The sequence below is a fragment of the Sceloporus undulatus genome, chromosome 9 (genome assembly GCF_019175285.1).
Source record: "Sceloporus undulatus isolate JIND9_A2432 ecotype Alabama chromosome 9, SceUnd_v1.1, whole genome shotgun sequence".
Taxonomy (NCBI): Eukaryota; Metazoa; Chordata; class Lepidosauria; order Squamata; family Phrynosomatidae; genus Sceloporus; species Sceloporus undulatus.
The window spans coordinates 12,047,912-12,066,492 of NC_056530.1; the positions used below are offsets into that span (position 1 = coordinate 12,047,912).

The 18,581-nt window shown below is 43.9% G+C and overlaps 1 protein-coding gene across 3 annotated transcripts in view; it reads left to right on the forward strand.

Moving 5' to 3' along the window:
* MFSD2A (major facilitator superfamily domain containing 2A) overlaps positions 1 to 3,711 on the forward strand; it is a 34,779-nt gene extending 31,068 nt beyond the window's left edge. The window contains exons 13-14 of one of the 3 annotated variants that reach the window (XM_042440558.1): positions 1,036 to 1,212; positions 2,778 to 3,711. In XM_042440558.1, the coding sequence (XP_042296492.1) occupies positions 1,036 to 1,212; positions 2,778 to 2,838 (238 nt within the window). In that variant the 3' untranslated portion in view covers positions 2,839 to 3,711. Of the gene's footprint in view, positions 1 to 110; positions 1,213 to 2,777 lie in introns of those variants that run through there. The other 2 variants (XM_042440559.1, XM_042440560.1) reach the window with 2 other exon arrangements.
* The last annotated feature ends 14,870 nt before the right edge of the window (positions 3,712 to 18,581 follow it).

The following is an 18,581-nucleotide window of genomic DNA, read 5'->3' on the forward strand; positions in this document are numbered from 1 at the left end:
GACACTCCCTTGAGGACTGGTAGCATTTGTAGCAGAATGAATATCCCATCTGCTTGTGGGTGTTGCAACATGCAAGTCTTGAATTACTTGTATTTCGTTTTTTAAAAAAGAAAGTGCTCCGCTGACAAATCTGCTGATGAATTGTTGCTAGCTGATACCGGAGGTGCTAATAAGGAAACAGGCTGGAATGAGGAGAATGCCCCGAAGATGAGGGATCGAGTCACTGCCTTGTCACGGATTCCGTTTGCTTGAGAACTGCCCCAGGCAGCGCTTCTTATCTCTCCCGGTTGCAGCTCAGTATCTCTAAAATGGGCGTGTTGACATCAGTCACCAAGCGGCTGGGAGTTAAAATGAAGACCAGAGCAGGGCTGCTTCTGCTGCAGGCCAAGAGGAATATCAGAATTATTGTGTCCAGACAGTCCAGATTTCTGCCTCAAAAAAAGTTCTTACAAGCTATATAAAGTTCTGTTGCTGTTCTTGCTAAAATAACCGAAGTAATAAATCAGAATATCATTTGATTCATACCCACCCCTTTCTCTTAAGAGCTCAGGGCGGCTAACATTATGTATAATAAATATGGTTTAAATCACAGATTGCAAATATTTAAGTAATAAGTGCCTGTTGAAATATAGCGGAAACGAAATGAATAAACGGCAGTGCAAGATAAACCAAGCGCTTGCTTATCCTCCAAAGGCTTGTAGGGTTGGATATTTATTTTAACTCGTGCCTGAAAGACAGGAGCGTAGAGGACAATTGGGTCTCCGATGGAGGGAACTTCTATAACCATGGTACCACCACTAAGAAAGCCCTGCCATGAGTAGTAGCTCCATAAGTAGAGCCTCTCCTGCTTACCTTACTGGAAAGAACAGTCCTTTTGTCCTTTGAGTGTCCTTTAAGAACTAAGTCCACTTGCATGTTTTCACCTATTTTTGCATTATCTGTTCATCTAATAAAATCAAAAGGAGGAGGCCACTGAATTGCTGAGCACCAAAAGCTTGACTCGGCCGTTCCATAACTCTTTTGCTGCCTTCACAGCTTTGCTGGCTATAAGACCCGCGGCTGCTCCCAACCAGAAGAAGTGAACTTCACATTGAAGATGCTGGTATCGGCGGCTCCGGTGGTTCTGATAGTCCTTGGTCTCCTCCTCTTCAAGCTGTACCCCATCGATGAAGAAAAGCGGAGGGAAAATAAGAAAGCCCTGCAAGAGTTAAGGTGAGAACCCTGGTTCTGTCACTTGAAGCAGGGAAAGCACAAGGGACCACAAGAAGGATGAACAATTGACAAGTCTGAAATGGGTGGCTGGGATTTCTTTATCAGTGGTAACTGGATTGGCAGTGCAGGAGAGCATTCATGTACAGATGTGCAATCAGTTCAGGATCCAGCACCATAAGCAGCGATATCAATTGCCCTGAATTCTTTTGAACAGTGGCCATCCACCCCATAGTTTTTTGGACTGGCTAGCAAAGGCTTCAGAAGTCTATATCACTTGAAGCAGCACTTCAGGTGCAGCAATAAAATGTTTTATTCTCTCAACCATGACTTCAACACTAGTAAATATCCAGGAAGAAAGAGCACTTTTAGGTTTCCCCCACCGCCATTGCCTTGTGTGGCAGCAGATGCAAATCTTGCAAGGAGAGGTGGACATTTGCATTAGATGACACCCTGATTTTATTACTTAAGCTTAAATTAGCGAAGGTGTGGCCCTGAGACAACCGAGTATCTAGTTTCTCTGATGTGGCACTCTGTGGGTGAGCGGGGAAGTTGGAGAGCTAAATATAAAATGCTGAGTGATCCTGCCTGATGGCTTGAGGAGTCCTTTGATATTTCCCCTCTTTACAGCCGAACGAGTTGTGTTGTTATTGTCGTTGTGTGCCTTCAAGGCGTTTCTGACTTATGGTGAACCTAAGACAGGGTTTTTGTTGGCAGGATTTGTTCAGAAGGGGTTTGCCTTTTGCCATCCCTTAAAGCTGAGAGTGCATGACTTGCCCAAAGTGGGTTTCCATGGTTGAGTAGGGATTCAAACCCAGGTCTCAAGAGTTGTAATCCAATGTTCAAACCACTACACCACACAGTTTCTCCTTATAAAGTTGAAAACATGAAAAGCCTGTATGTTGTTACTTGCCCTCAAGACAACCTCATCTCATGGTGCCCTGAAGGTGACATCTCCAAGCCTCCCTGTTCTCCACTGCTTTACTTAGATCTTGTAGATTCATAACCATGACCTCTTTGGTGGCATACAGTCTTCCTCTCTTTCTGCTTCCCTCTGCCTTATCATCTTTTCCATTGAGTTGTTCCTTCTCATGATGTGGCCAAAGTATGACAGCTTCAGTTTTGTTATCTTAGCTTCCAGGGAGAGTTCAGGCTTGATCTGTTCTAGGACCCATTTGTTTGTCTTTTTGGCCGTCCGCAGTATCCTCAGCCTTCTTCTCCAGCATCACATCTTAAATGAGTTGATTTTCTTTTTATCCACTCTTTTCACTGTCCAGCTCTCGCATCCATGCATGGTGATGGGGAATACTTTGGCTTGGATGATTCTAACTTTAATGCTCTACAAACATTAAAAACTATGCTGCAAAAGCATTAGAAGCCCAGCCCAGTTAATTTGTAAAAGCCTGGTGGCATAAAAATGTTTTAACTTGAGAGCTGTAGGAGAGCAAGAATAGAGCCATCCTGGCCTCTCTTGGGAGGGAGTTCCAAAGTCTGGAAGCAGTCTTTTTCACTGTTTTAGACATATATTCACACCATTTGCTTACTTTGCAACCCCTTTGCTTCCCCAGGGATGAAGAGAGCAACAGCAGTAGTGAGTCGGACTCCACAGAACTGGCCAGCATTGTTTGACCCCGGCTTGCCTTGGTTCACTTTTCATGCACTGGGATCCATAGAAGAAACGGGGAATGGAGCTGACATGGTGTCCGCCATGCAAGAGGGATTCTTACTTGCTCCTTTGAGGGAGCGCTCGATGACATCCTTCCAGACTGCTCTGGAAAGCAAATACCGGGAAACGTTGTGCCTTATTGGGGATCCATGGAGCACTGGGCCATTATGTACACACAGTATTTGGTACTAGAGAAACCTACCTTTGGGTGGAATCAGCACCCAACTTAGTGCATCTCCTGCCAGAATCAGTTTGCAAAATTCATTTTGAGCCATGACATTATTTGGATGTGCGCTATCTGTCGCCACTTCACCTGGTACCACTGGCACGGAGTGCGGGGCAAGGCTTCGCAGTACTGTTGCGTTTTCTTTGAGTGTGTGTCTGTGTGCATGTGTTGTTTTGTTTTTTATTTTATCTTACCATGGACCCTGATGATGCTTCCAGGTGTACATTACACCTGTGGCATGAACTTACCAAACACAACCTCGTACTGTATTTTTTTTCCCTGTAAGTAAGACACAACTAATGTAGAAAGCATCCTGTGGTATTGCTGGGGTTTTATATATATATATATATAATTTATATATATATATTTGTATATATATAAAGAGCTAATTAATTAAAATAACTTAATTATGTTGTAAATATGAAACGTTGACATGTTTTCCTTATTTGTATATGTTTGTACAGAAAGACGACTCTGGATCTATTAATATTAATTTACATTAAATGCCGAAGTGTCATGTGCATTGTTGTGTTTTTTCCACCTCTACAAAAGATATGAAAATAGGCAAAGGATTATGTAAATAGAGTGCCTTTGCATTCCTTTATTTGAAATACACCCTTTGTTCCAATTTGTTGTTGTTGTTGTTGTTATGTGCCTTCGAGTCATTTCCAACTTATGGCAACTCTAAAGTGAACCGATCACAGGATTTTCTTTGGAAGATATTTCATGGGAGGGGAAGGTTGCCTTTATCTTCCGTTGAGGCTGAGAGAGTGTGATTCATCCAAAGTCACCCAAGAAGCTTCAATGAATGAGCCGGGACTCGAACTCTGATTTCCCAGAATCCGAGTCAAACCCTCAAAGTACTGTTATTTAACTATTATGTATACTATTATCTATTATTTATTTATATAATCGGTATAATAGGAAGGCTGGCCCTTCCACCCAACTTGAACCTTATTTACTGCTGTTGATAGAGAATTGTGTCCTGCACCATAGCTAAGGGCAGTAGACTAGCCTACAGTGTATTGTACCATGTCCGTCCTCACAATTACAAAATGAATATCAGTGTGGAAAGCTGGAATTCAACTGATAGGATGCAACATCTGAAGGATGAAACATCTGTTTCTCTTTTTCCTAAAGAGAATTCGAGGATTGCAGGGGGAATTGCCTTTTGCAACGGCTGCCATCTCACACGTGCAAGTGGCTGCAATGCACACCGAAGCCAGGGAGTAAACGCAGCTGCTTGCATTGAGTCCTGATTCTGTGTAAATATCTTGTGTATCAGTTATAATATTTATTGTTGGCCTTTTGGCCCAAACCTATCTCCCAAAACTATCTAATGAACCCTTTCTGAGCAACCAGTCAGCTATTAGAAACTTTCCTGAATTAAAAAGAAAACCCTGCCGACTGATGGAAAGTCGAAAGGAAGCAGAACAAGTCTGGCCTCTCTTGACAAACTGAGACTGAGAGCAGCCATCAAGAAAACCTATTCATCCTAAATAACTACTCACCTCTCTCAGATGAAACTGTCATAAATTAGTCCAATTGGCAGTCTAGTCCCACATTGGCTATAATGACTGGGAGTGGTTACTCATGTTTCCAGGGCCTATACTGAGAGTAGACAGGAATGTCCCTGTTTCAGTTTTAGTAATACAGTATATGCATTCTTTCCCCAAGGATGTGTTAATTCCACCCAGTTTCCACATCAATTTGTGGTTGGTTGCTTTTTGAAAGCCAGCTCAAAAATCTGTGCACATATATGCCAAAAATGGTATGCATTGTCACGTTTTCTTCCCTAATTTCCTCCCCACCCCGCTTTCTGCAAGCAATTTTTCTTAACATATATTTTTTTGATAAGAGAATTGCATTGTAATATTTGGAGTAAAATGCAAAAATGTGAGAACAGACACGTTCTAGTTTCCCTGTTACTTTGCAAAAATGAGAATTAAGCTGGTTTGGGTTAAAATGGGAACTATTTTTCTCCCCCAGTCCTGCATTAAAGACCTGAACCTGCCTGCAGTGATCCAGAGCTTGGTGTGATTTCTTCACTGTATTTTTTGGACAACTACTGTACTAGAAACCTCAGACAGTCAAGCCAATGGCCAGTTGTAGTCAAAACTAAGTAGCTTGCCTAAGTTTTCTATTGAGCTATATTTGCTATGATTTGCAATCTCTCAACATCTACAGGGTTTTATTCCTAACTTAGGAAATGCAAGGTATGTAAAGTTAACCCTTCTGCTTCCCCAACCCTCAGTATTTTACAATTCCCATCAAGTCAAATAATAGCCCAGAACTCAGTGCAAAATAATTATGTATGTACATCCATCCACCTAGTCGAGGGCATGCTTGCTACTGAATATATGACAGCAGAGACTCCCTTCTCTTCCATCAGTTTCCAGCCTTGTGCCTCCTGAAGGTTGGGAATAGTGAAATGTCTTAATCCGGACCCTTCCTCCCCCTTCTTTCTCTGCTCTTCTGTTCACTTAACCCTTTGACTCTCCTGCAGCGCAAGCCTATAGGACCCCAACAAAGGCCCTATTCAAGATGCTCATAAAATGCAAAAAAGAAAACCCAACCGAAAGCAATAAAAGCTCTGGTTGCCAAGGACTCCAACCGTGAGTGGCGGAAACTGGAGACATGCAAGAGGTGGAAGAATAATTTTAACCTGACCTTGTGATGACATGAGATACTTTAAAACACACACTCTTTCTCAACTCTTATCTGGACCATACAAATGGCTTGGGTACTGTACACCAGTTTCCAACATCAAGTGGAAATTACAGTTGGCCCTCCATCTCCATGGATTCTTTATCTATGGATTCAACCATTCATGGCTTGAAACTATTCAAAATATATATATAAATTTCCAATAGCTAACCTTGATTTTGCTATTTTATATAAGAGACACCATTTTACCATTGTACTTAATGGTACTTGAGCATCAACAGGGAGTTCTGGAACCAAACCCCAGCAAATACCAAGGGTCCAGTATTTAGTTTCTGCTTCTATGGTTGCTTGCTAGAAGGAAGGCCTGATCCGTCACTATCTTTTGGATGGTTTTGTTGTGGTTTTGAAATGGAGATAAATTCCATCAGTGCTCAAGTGTGCATTAAATGCTAGGAGAGAGAAGAGCCAGTTACTCAGGTGGATGGCTGAGGCTAGTCCCTTAAGGTGAAAACCAGGACACGTGTGGCCAAGCAATATCAGAGTGTGGTCAAGATGGCAGAAGTTATTAATTAGAAGGAACACAAAAGCTAAGAGAGGCTGCAGCGGTTTGTTTTTGCCTGAGCCTACTGGGAAAGGCAGGAGTCGGCCCGTTTCTCTGTTCTCCCCTCTGCTGAGTTAACTGTGTGCAAACTACTCTTTCACATTGAAATCAGTTTGCAGCAAGTGAAGTCAGATGAGACAAAGGAGCAATGTGGGGAGAGGAGAGGGAAGCGGTGCCTGCGATAGCAGCAGTGATTCAGGGGCGGTGGCGTCCAATGATGGGGTTATACAAATAAAGTCTTACATGGAACCACAAGAACATCCAGAAGGTTTCCACATTTAGTGCCATAGAAATAGGGCAGGTAGAGGTCCCAACATTTGGGACCTTAGTGATGGGACATGTGGACATCCTCACATCTGGTGGCAATTTTTGGACAGGTATAAGGTGTCCGTCTGTCCTTACACCTGTCCCAAAATTGCCACCAAATAGGAGGATGTCCACATGCCCCATTGTCGGTCCCCAAGAGCCAGTGTGGTGTTGTGGTTTCAGAGCTGGTCTAGGACTCTGGAAACTAGGGTTTGAATCCCAGCTGGACCATGTCAACCCACTGGGTGACCTTGGGCAAGCCACACTCTCTCAGCCTCAGGGGATGACAATGGCAACCCCCCTCTGAAGAAACTTGCCAAGAAAACCCCACGATAGGTTCGGCTGAGGGTCGTCATAAGTCGGAAAGGACTTGAAGGCACAAACAGCAACAAAAGTAAGGTCCCCATATTTGGCACCATTGTGATGGGACATGTGGAGGGCCTTGGATGGCAGCAATGGGACAGACGGATGACACAGAGAAACCTGTCCTGTGTAAAAGACTTGGTCACCTGAATCCTAGTGCAGAAAGCAACCCAACCCTGGGTCACATTAAGGGGCTGCTTTTTCTCTCCAAGCTCTTGATATCTCCCCTCCCAGGGATGATGGGAAAGGTTCCAAAGGCGAGAGAGCTTTGCCTCTCCTTTGTGGCAGCCTGAGTATCACCCTGGCACCCTTTCAATGCTCTTTCCCATGGCCAAAGAGTCGAGAGGGTTATAACATTTGCCTGCATAGAGCACCATTCTCGGAGAGTTGATGGGGAGGGAGCATGGATGTGCGGCTTAAGCGCCAAACAAAGCAGAAGGGCTGGAAGGAGGCGTGGGTTCAAAACCACAAAGGGGATTATCCTTCCGATCGAAATGCCGAAGGGGCCTCCCAATGAAGGAGATGAGGAGCAACCGGTCTTTGGGGTCCAAAAGGAGCAGAGCAAAGCCACTGGCCTCTGCCAGTCAAGATTGGAGGCAAATCCCCTCTGAAGACTGGTATATGTCAGAGATGATGGGATGAGTGGTCCCAGCCATTGTGTGTCACTCTGGGTGGCTCTTTTGCTCTTGAAAGTGGCCTTGTTTCACAGCCAAAAGATTGATAAGTGCCTCAAGATGTTTTTAGGTAGGAAAGGAAAAGACAGGAAAGGGGGGTAGTCTTCACCCTTCCCAAGCAATCTGATTGATGGTAAGAGACACAACTTGGTTGTTGAGTTTCTTTGGCGAAGGCCTCATTCCTCCAAACAAAGGCAAATGGGGGTCAGAGAACGGCTTAGAAAAGGGGTTTTCTCTGGCCTGGGAAACGACTCCAAGGGAAAATACCCCAACTGACCGGCTGGTGGGAACAAGGAAACAAAGGCAGGGATAGAATGCCATGTGAATAGGCAAATGCAGGCCAGTGGCGCTCACAAGGAATCAATGCACAGCCCTCAGAAAGGGGGTTTGCAACCTCTCCCTAGCCCCACAGAAAGAAGCGACCAAAGCAGAACCAACTAGAGTTGGGGGATAAAGGCCAAGGAGTGGAATGGTGGCGGGATCCATTCCACAGTGTATGCAAGAAACCATTGTGCCATTGTAGATGACGCAATTTGGCTTTGTCAGTCCTTAAAAGCCAGTGTTGGATGGTGGAGTTGTTGGTTCGATGACTAGCAACAGCTGGGCGACCAGGGGGAGAAAAGGGGTCAAGACCCAGGCATAGGTGTCGATGGTAATAAAACACCACAGGGTGAACCTGTAGGCAAGTCCACATCATTCTCCTCAGCGGCAGCTACCCATTCGACATCGGGTTTTTAACGCAATGATGCGAATCATTTCACTCACACCTGCCAGGTTTGTTATCACCTATGGAACCACATCGATGCACATCTCTGCAAGTTCGATTGCTCACATGTGCAAACATTCAATAAAGATGGAGTTGACAATGCGAATGCATTCAGAACATGTTCAAGGCATGCAGCATTATCCTGGGTCTATTCGGGTCTGTTCACATCAGTTATTCACAATACCAAAAATGTAAAGGTTTTTTTTAAAACTTGGGGGAAACCCAGTATCAATGTCCCAGATTAAGTGGGGGTTTTGGCATTTAATCGAGGCATTCAGGATGTGTGTGATTCAACCTGTCAGATTTTCCAAGCCAGTAAGGTTTTTGAGTAGAGCCCTGGAGCAGACTGCACATCTCCTGTCTAAAGGTGAGCCTAACAAAGTACAGAGAGGTACTAGCAAAGTACAGAAGGGTGGCTCCCAGGCAAAATGGCCAGAATGGTATGGAAAAAAATGTCTGGAAGAGAACACCTGCACTGATGAAATCAAAAGTCTTCAATGGTATCAGTGTACTGAAGCCAACCAATTCTTTCTTTCATCTGGTGACCCTGAAAAGAAAACTGACAGTAAGGAGAGAAGGACCCAGGGGGGACATTATGCAAGCATCTTGCGTGACACTGACAATCTTGTGTTTTTGCAAGTAAAGCCTGCAATCCAACATCCCCTCAGAATATATGAGCATCAAAATCCACACAGAGAGACACGCTATGCCAGTCCTACACAATTCCCATGCAGAATAGCAACATTGCACAACGAATGTCAATGACTAAGTGCCATGGCACAATGTACAGCCAAAGCACAACTCAGCTTCCGTGCTGTCAGCAGAAATGTATGTTGCACTATGGCGAATAATTCACCCGCATGCATGGTGCAACTTACAAATGTGACATATTACTAACAAATGTCATGCATAGCGCAACTAAAACAGTTATATATATATATATATATATTGTGAAGTCGAAGGCTTTCATGGCTGGCATCCATAGTTTTTTGTGGGTTTTTTGGGCGTGTGGCCATGTTCTAGAAGAGTTTCTTCCCTGACGTTTCGCCAGCATCTGTGGTTCAGATGCTGGGAAACATCAGGAAGAAACTCTCTAGAACAGGTCCACATCGCCTGAAAAAGCCACAAAAAACTATGCATATATATTACTGACAGGATGTCATGAATAGCACAACTTACATATATGTGTATATTACAATGGAATGCCATGCCAGCTCAACTTACACTTGTGTGTACATATTACTAATTGAATGCCATGCCTAGGGCAACTTACACATGTATAAATATTACTTACAGAATGTCATGTGTAGCATAACTTATACATGTGTACATATTACTAATAGATTAGCAGTGTAGCACCACTTACACTTTATGCATATTATTAAAGAGATACAACGAGGAAATGTAGAGGGGCTGACTGGAGGGCCCTTGGGGGTCTTTTCCATCTCTAGGACTCTATGTATTCCTGCATGGCAGAAGAAGGGGCTGGACTGGGGCCCTTGGGGGTCCCTTCCATCCTTGGACTCTATGTATTCCTGCATGGCAGAAGAAGGGGGCGGACCGGATGGTCCTTGGGGGTCTCTTCCGTCTCTAGGGCCCTATGGATTCCTGCATGGCAGAAGGCGGGGCTGGACTAGAGGGCCCTTGGGGGTCCCTTCCATCTCTAGGACTCTATGTAAGAATTGAATTGAAGCTTTCTTCTCTGCAGATGAGGAGCTGAAATGATAGGAATGTTTTTTGAAGCCTCTTTTCCCCCTGCTTTTTGGAAAAGGAACCTCCACGGTTTCCAAGCTGGCATACCTGCAGCTCAACTTGGCCTCGGGAGTCATCCTGTGCTAACTTACCTGAGGGCCCAACCGGCGACCAGCTGGCCATAGAGGCAGCTCAGCTGGGCGGGGAGCCACGCTGCTTCCACCAAGACAGAGCTCCGCGGGCTCTTATCTTCTCTGCTGCTGCCTGTGACGTCACTTGGAACACTCGCTCCAGGCCTTGCTCTCCGTCGCCCTCTGCTGGCTGCTCAAGGCTCTGCACCCCCTCAAATACAGAGAAACAGATCATCAGGGCTTCCCATCAGAGGACCCTCTATGTGGCAAATGAAGGGCTGGACTGGAGGGCCCTTGGGGTCCCTTCCATCTCTAGGGCTCTATGTATCCTGCATGGCAGAAGGAGGGGAGAGACTGGAGGGCCCTTGGGGGTCCCTTCCATCTACAGACCCTCTGTATTCCTGCATGGCAGAAGGAGGGGCTGGACTGGAGGGACCTTGGGGGTCCCTTCCATCTACAGGACCTCTGTATTCCGCATGGCAGAAGGAGGGCGTGGACTGGAGGACCTTGGGGTCCCTTCACTCTAGGACTCTTGTATTCCTGCATGGCAGAAGGGGGGCTGGACTGGATGGGCCTTGGAGGTCCCTTCAATCTCTAGGACTCTATGTATGTAGACATGTATACATATTGCCAACAGAATGCCATGTTAGTTGCAACTTAAACATGGGTATACTGTATACTACAAACAGAATTCATAATAGGCTCAGTCGTGCCTTTTGAGGAGAACGATGTGAATGTCAGCCATCGTGAAGGAGGCCCAGGGTCTCCTGAACAGAGTACTTGTGAACAATCTCCTGGCTCTTTTGCCATACAAGAGGGAACTGGAAAGGTAGAAGCACCTGGAAACCAATATCCTGTGCCTCTTGTTCAGTTCATCCTATTGGCAAGGTGAAGGATAGTATCCATGGCAATGACAAAACGGGATTGAATGTATACATAGAAACTGAAGCAAAGGTCCTGTGATGCAATATGAACAGCCGGCGAGGAATTAGAATAACAGACAGACGTCACCACCGGATGTGGAAACTATTAGCAAACATCTACCCTTGAGGCATCAAGAGGTTTACTCTTACTAATCCATAATAATGCATATGCTGTGTTACCTTCAAGTCATTTCGACTTATGGTGACCCTAAGACCAAGCTATCACGGATTTTCTTGGCAAGATTTGTTGCCTTGCCTTCCTCTGAGGCTGAGAAGTGTGACTGTCCAAGGTAACATGGGGGAAAGTGTGCGAATGAAGAACAGAAGTCACAGCAAGACTTAGGAAGATATTCAGAATCCAGAGGTCTTTGACCATCATTCTTTACATTTTTTGCAAGGCTTGGGTTCCTTTTTCAGCGAATTACCTATAACTCGCCACCAGATTTCTGAAAGTATTTTAGGGCTTGCAATGCCAAAAAGTGACACATTTCATGTTCTCAGCACATTGCCATCTCTCCAGATGGCTTCCCATAGCCCAGGCCTACCTACTTCTTTGCAACTGATTGAAGGTACCCACTAAAGGATATGCATCTGTTCTCGCAATCCACATCACCCCATTCCTCGCCCATGCATCAGCCTACAAAACAGGATCATCATTTGCAATGGCAACAGTGCGCACACAGTTGGCTGAAACCCAGATGCTGGTGGCAGCAATGTATGTGTGTAGAAGCAGAGTTCCAGTCCAGTAAAACATTTCAGGAAGAAATGTTTTGAACCCATGGCAGGAGTTGTTCGCACAGATCAGGTGCTCTTTCTGACCTGCGCACCGCCTCATGCCCTTCTGCAGGTGTTGCAGCCGAGTATTGCGGTGCTCATGTCAAACAGTGGAAGAAAGTGCCCTCTCCTGGACTGCAGGAGAAATGGGTCATTGCTTAAACTGCCTAGACAATGTGGACATAGAATCATAGAATCAGAGAGTTGGGAGAGACCGCAAGGGCCATCCGTCCAACCCCCTGCCATGCAGGAAATCTAAATCAAGGCATCACCGACAGATGGCCATCCAGCCTCTGTTTGAAGACCTCTAAGAAGGAGACTCCACTACACTCTGAGGGAGTGTTTCCACTGTCGAACAGCCCTTTACTCTCAGGAAGTTCCTCCTAACGGGGTGGAATCTCTTTTCCTGCAGTTTGCATCCATTGTTTTCCCATTCAGTCTCTGAGAGCAGCAGAAAACAAGATGTTCCCTACTCACATGACATCCCTTCAAATATTTAAACAGGGCTATCACATCACCTCTAACTTATCTTCTCCAGGGAAACACCCCAGATCCCTCAATCGTTCCTCATAGGGCATGGTTTCCAGACCCTTCACCATTTTAGTCACCTCCTTTGGACACACTCCAGTTTCCTAATGTCCTTTTTAAATTGTGTGCGCCAGAACTAGACACAATATCCAGGTTGACCTGACCAAGCAGAAATAGACTGGGACTATTACTTCCCTTGATCTAGACATATACTTCTATTGATGCACCTAAAATTGCATTGGCCTTGTTGCTGCTGCATCGCACTGTTGGACTCATGTTCAACTTGTGTTTACTTGGACCCTAGAGATCCTTTTCACATGTATTTCATCAGCCAGTGTCCCCCATCCATTCTGTGCATTTCATTTTCTGCCCTAAGTGCAGTACCTTACCATTTCGCTTGGTTGAATTTCATTTTGTTGCTTTTGGCCCAGTTTTCTAGTCTGTTAGGTCATTTGAATAAATAGAAAAGAGTTCCTATATACCTTTGATCAAACATGATCAGAAATGAGGACTGAAGTCAGAATCAGAAGGAGGCTAAGAATGGGAGGGCAGCTACAAAAGAATGAGAAAAGGTCCTCAAGAGCAAGACATACTGAAGCACCGAAGTTAAACCGTACAAACCATTGTATTCCCCATCAACATGTAGATGCTAAGCTGGGCAGTTAAGAAAATGTCAAAAAAAAATATCCATTTGAGACAGGTGCTGGAGAAGAGTGCTGAGGATACTGGTGACAGCAAAAAGAACAAATAACACAAACACAGTAATCTCCAAACAAATTAGCGTTGGCCCAATTTTGCAAAGCAGTGAATAAAACTGTCATGTGCACCCATGCATCCGTCCCCCATCCACCTTTTTAATTTAACTGAAAGTACTGTAATGCCATGTATAAGCTAGAATTTTAGTCGAAAAATTGACTTATCGTCTTATCAGGTCAATGTAAATACTATACTTTAAAATGGAACCATCCCCTATGAAAGGCAAGAGGGCAATCTGGTCCTGGAAGCAGTGACCACCCTTTACTCTCTCTTCCATCCAGCCTTTATGTAAGCCAAAACAGTTATGTCTGCCATAATTTTGTAGTTTCTTTGACATTGTAAAACTTTCCCTCAACGTATACAATGAGGCCAACTTTAGTCATATATATGGTAAGAAATACTTATGCATGCATGCAGCTTTAGAAGTGGCTGGACCTTTTCGTCCAAGGGGCAGCCAATGATGATGTCTTGTGACAGTGAGTTCCACGTTTGAACTAGTTGAAGATGCATTTCCTTATTTCTGTCCCGAAGCATTCCACATCCCACGTTCTTTTTGCCATTTAAAAGAGATGGATCTGCCTTTCTGAGTGATGAGAGATACCACACTTGTGCTTCCTCCTTCTTCCATGGCTCCAGGTTGTTCTTCTACCTTTACAAGCACCAAGGGCCCTCATGCTATCGGAGTTCTTTTGGTAGGGGCAAGTGGAGAAGATTAGCCAATGCTTGTTTCTTAAATGGTTTGCAATGGGAAGCTGCCATAAAACTCTAATATACAATGGAGGAAAGGTGCTTGAAGGTATGATAAGGGATTACTGGTTTTACTGGGCCTTTGAAATCAGATTACTGGGTGCTGCAAAGGGGATTTAACAGGCACAGCTTTGTCCTCCCTGCTGTTAGGATTTCCAAGACAAAAGAGCAACAGATAACATTCAGATCATCCTCAGAAGGAAACAACAGGAACTGGATGGACAAAACATCCAAAGAACAATGATGGGCTACAAGCGGCAATGTCAGGAAGGCTCCATGTGAGGAGCACTGATAAAGAAGAGAGTGCATTTGCTTCAAAAGGAGACAGCGGAGAACAAGACGTTATAGAGAAATGCCAAATGCATCCCCAAAAATACATCCACCTCAATGCATGGGATCTGAGGATGTAAAATGAAAATTCAAAGCGATCAACAGAGAGGAGAAAAATAAAGCATATGGTAAGTGCTTGCATCAAAGCAACAGAGTGTAACTTTGTATTCACAATCCAATGCAATGGTTGTATGAGGCTATCTCATTAGTACAACATTGTGCACCCAACCAAGTGTGCATGTGCATCTGTGTGCACAATGCCCAATGCACACCCGTGTGCAACAGTGTGCTCATCCATGCACAGAATGGGTAGTATGCTTTGCAAATATGGACAATGGCTCCATGGGAGCAATTCAACATCCGGACGCTGGATGACCATCTCTCGGGGATGCTTTGATTGTGAGTTCCTGTATGGCAAGGGGTTGGACTGGATGGCCCTTGGGGTCTCTTCCAACTTTAGGATTCGATGATTTGATGATCCAGAACCTTTTAAAAAAAGTTTTTATTGAATATAAAAAACACAAATATACATTACATTACAAAAACCTATTTATGAAAACATACTTCCATATATACCCATACATACCTATACATATATACAGTAGACATACATATATACCATCATATTCAGAATTCAGAAACAAGTTAAAGAAGGCATATATGTGGAAGAAGAGTATGAGAAAGTATGAGGCACATACACAATCTTTTGTACTTAATGCATCGGGCAAAAATGCCCCACCACTTCCATGGACCATGGGACGACTTCTGCAAGAGTGTGAAACAGTGTGGATGCAGCCCAACACAACTAGGAACTGCCAGGCTAGGGTTGTTGCGGTTGTTGTCGTGTGCTTTCAAGTAATTTCCAACTTATGGAGACCTTAAGGCAAACCTATCATGGCATTTTCTTGGCAAGTTTCTTCAGAGGGGGTTTGCCCTTGCCATCCTCACCCAATGGGTTTACATGGCTGAAAGCAGGATTCAAACCCTGGCGTCCAGAGTCATATAGTCCAATGCTGAAACCAGTACACTATGCTGGCTCTCTTAGGCTATATGGTAAGCAACTTAAAAACTACACAAAATTGCACTTTTGAAGGAATGTGACACTAGAGGGCAACAGTGACAACCAAACGAGACAATCTCTGTATATCCCTTGGTTCCCTCATATATTTGCCCTTTAGTGAACTAATTCAGGTCAACACAAAGCATTAAATCCCATTCACCAGACAGATTAATAAATACTGTAATCTGTTTCTCCGATTTAATAAATTATTACAGTATTATTTTTTAAAGCTCACATTCCAGATGCTGTCAGTGGTCTCTATCAGTCCAGAAAGGATTGAACCATAAGGTCTGAAACACACTGCAGAAATAATCCAGTTTGAGACCACTTTAACTGTCCTGGCTCAATGCTAAGGAATCCTGGGAAATGTAGTTCATTGTGGCCTCAGAGCTCTCTGACAAAGAAGGCTAAATGTCTCACAAAACTACAGCTCCCAGAATTCCCTAGCATTGCACCAGAGACGTAAAAGTGGTGTGAAACTGGAATAATTCTGCAGTGTGTTTTGGACCTCAGTTAGTATTTATTTATTTCATTGATATAATTTATATCCTGCCTTTCTCCCTGGAGGACGCAAGGCGGCTCACAGATAAAACCTTCAAAATTGTTATATATGTGTGTGACATTGCTTGTATTACTATGTATACTATGTAGTACTGTACTATGTTTTGAGTATTTTGAAACGGCCCTTGGGCTATTCAATAAACTTGTTTGTTTGTTTGTTACAGAATTCAAACAATTAAAACGTCAATATGTAAAACGACATAAAATATACACAATATAAAATCACATAAGGTATACACAAGTTGAAAAACAGACCTACAAGATCTCTCTGCATACACATTCTTTCTTGCAGTTAGTCTCAAAGGTGCAACAAGATCTCTTTACATAAGGAAAATATGCTGTGTGTGTGTGAGTGTGTGTTTTTGTGTGTTTGAATAACAACTGTGAACAACTGTGCTTGGTACTTAATGCATAGTGCTTAGGGGGACATCACCAGGGAGCACCCCAAACTTGCATCCGTCGCTTTTTTTTTAGTTGATGCGCAATTTTGCACACAATTATGCACAAGGCGGTAAATGTCAATAGTTCCGTATCATGTACTTTATGCATTATGCACAAACTGAAACGCACTGTTTTAGCCCAGTCCTAGTAACCAAACAACGCCCTTCCCTTCACCCCATCCTGAAGGCGAAAGAATCCCCAAAATAGAGCAGACTTTTCTGCAGATAGATTTAAGAGCTCCAGGCCAGCATTACGCTTGTTTGTTTCCACTTTCCACATGCCTGTGTGACTGTGGATGTTACCATCTATGGTAAAAAATAACCCTCCAAGGAAGGCAGGAAGCGGCGGTTAAAAAACAACCCAGCCAACCTCTCTGGTGTTGCCTAGAGTTTGCAAGAACACCACTCCTTTGGAAACAAATGGGACTTTATCCACTCTTGCATTTTTATTTGCTTATTTGTGCAAACTTTCTGCCTTCAGGGGCTGGCGGATTAAGGACTGAAAGGGATGGCAAGGAATGCGGCTGGCGCCCAGTAGAGAACGAGCGAGGATTGTGTAGCAAAGATTAGATATAACCCTTCCGATCTGGGTTTTCAAAACCTATTTTGGAGACAAAAACACAGGTTTCTTCTGAGACTAATGGGGTTATGGGGCAGAAAATGATCGCTCCTCCCTTTGGTGCGTTCTGTAAGATATTTGGGGATCTGGGGCCCTTTTGCAAGACATTCATAGCACTATGATTCTGCTTTAATGGATTTAATCCTATGAAGATTTATGTATTTTAGGGTTTATTCTGACGATGAAAATAAACCAGGATGAATCCGGGCTGAGTCTCCGTTGTTCACACAATGCATATTTTTAAGGGGGCTGCTGAAAAACCCACTTAATCCAAGATAATCATTATTGGGTTTTCCCCCCAGAAAGATCTGCATTGTCGGTAATGTGAATAACCAATGCTCATAGGCCTGAATAGACATGGGATAAAGTGCTGCATGCCTTGGACATGTTCCAAATACATTCGCATTGTCGACTCCGTCTTTGTTCGAATGCTTGCACACATGAGCAACCCATGTTGCAGAGATGTGCGTCGATGCGGTTGCATAGTGGGAATAACAAACCCGGAATGAGGGAGATGATTCACTAAAAGAGGTCTCTGAATGGCCCCTTAGCGAAATATAAATGACTCAGACAACTACACATTCCAGGTTCCCATAGGGTACCACCTTGGAGGTTAAATTGGAATCAAAATGCTGTAATTGTATAGTATGAAAGAAACCTAAATGTTTATTCATTGAATGGTAGAGCTGGAAAGGGACCCCAAGCACCATCCAGTCCAACCCCATTCTGCCATGTTGAAAGATGCAACCGAAACACCCCCAAAAGATGGCCATCCAGCCTCTGTTTAAAAAATCTCCAAAGATGGAGACTCCGTCGCTCTCCAAGGCAGCATCTTCCACTGTCAAATAGGTTTTTCCTAATATTATTTGAGTTGCTTTTCCTGTCATTTGAATCCATTGCCCCATGTCTTGTTTTTTAAACAATTCTCACATCAGTTTTTGTCAATGGAAGCCCACTTCTTTGGATGCAATACTGTTTGCCTTCAAGTCATCCCTGACTAAAGGGGATAGTAAGGCAACCCTCTCATGGGGCTTCCTTGGCAGGATTTGTTCATTGCTTTCCCCTGAGGCTGAGAGAGTGTGACTTGTAGTTTGGTGAGACATTTAACATCATCTGTCAGTAGCGCCATGACTACAAATCCCAGGATTCCATAGGACGGAGCCACAGTAGCTAAAGCGATATCAAACTGCATTATTTCTGCAGTGTGGCAGCTCCCACCTTCATCCCTTTTAAAGGGACTCTTTCATTTTATGTCGAATTCCAAGCCTTTCTGATACCATTGTGTGAAAATCACAAGAGATAGAAAAAACACAAGAGACTGAACATCATTTATTATTATTATTATTATTATTATTATTATTCATAGTTTTATTTTTTCAACGACGGGCAGAAATTCAACTGGTAAAAATGCCCCAAAAGGCTGCTTCACAGAAACTATCCCTTTTTCCCCTCAGCTTTTTCTCCCGCCTTTTTAATGCCCCCCCTCAGAAGGAACCGTTGGTGCCTGAGTGTCAATCAAATTTTTCAAATTCTGCCCCGACT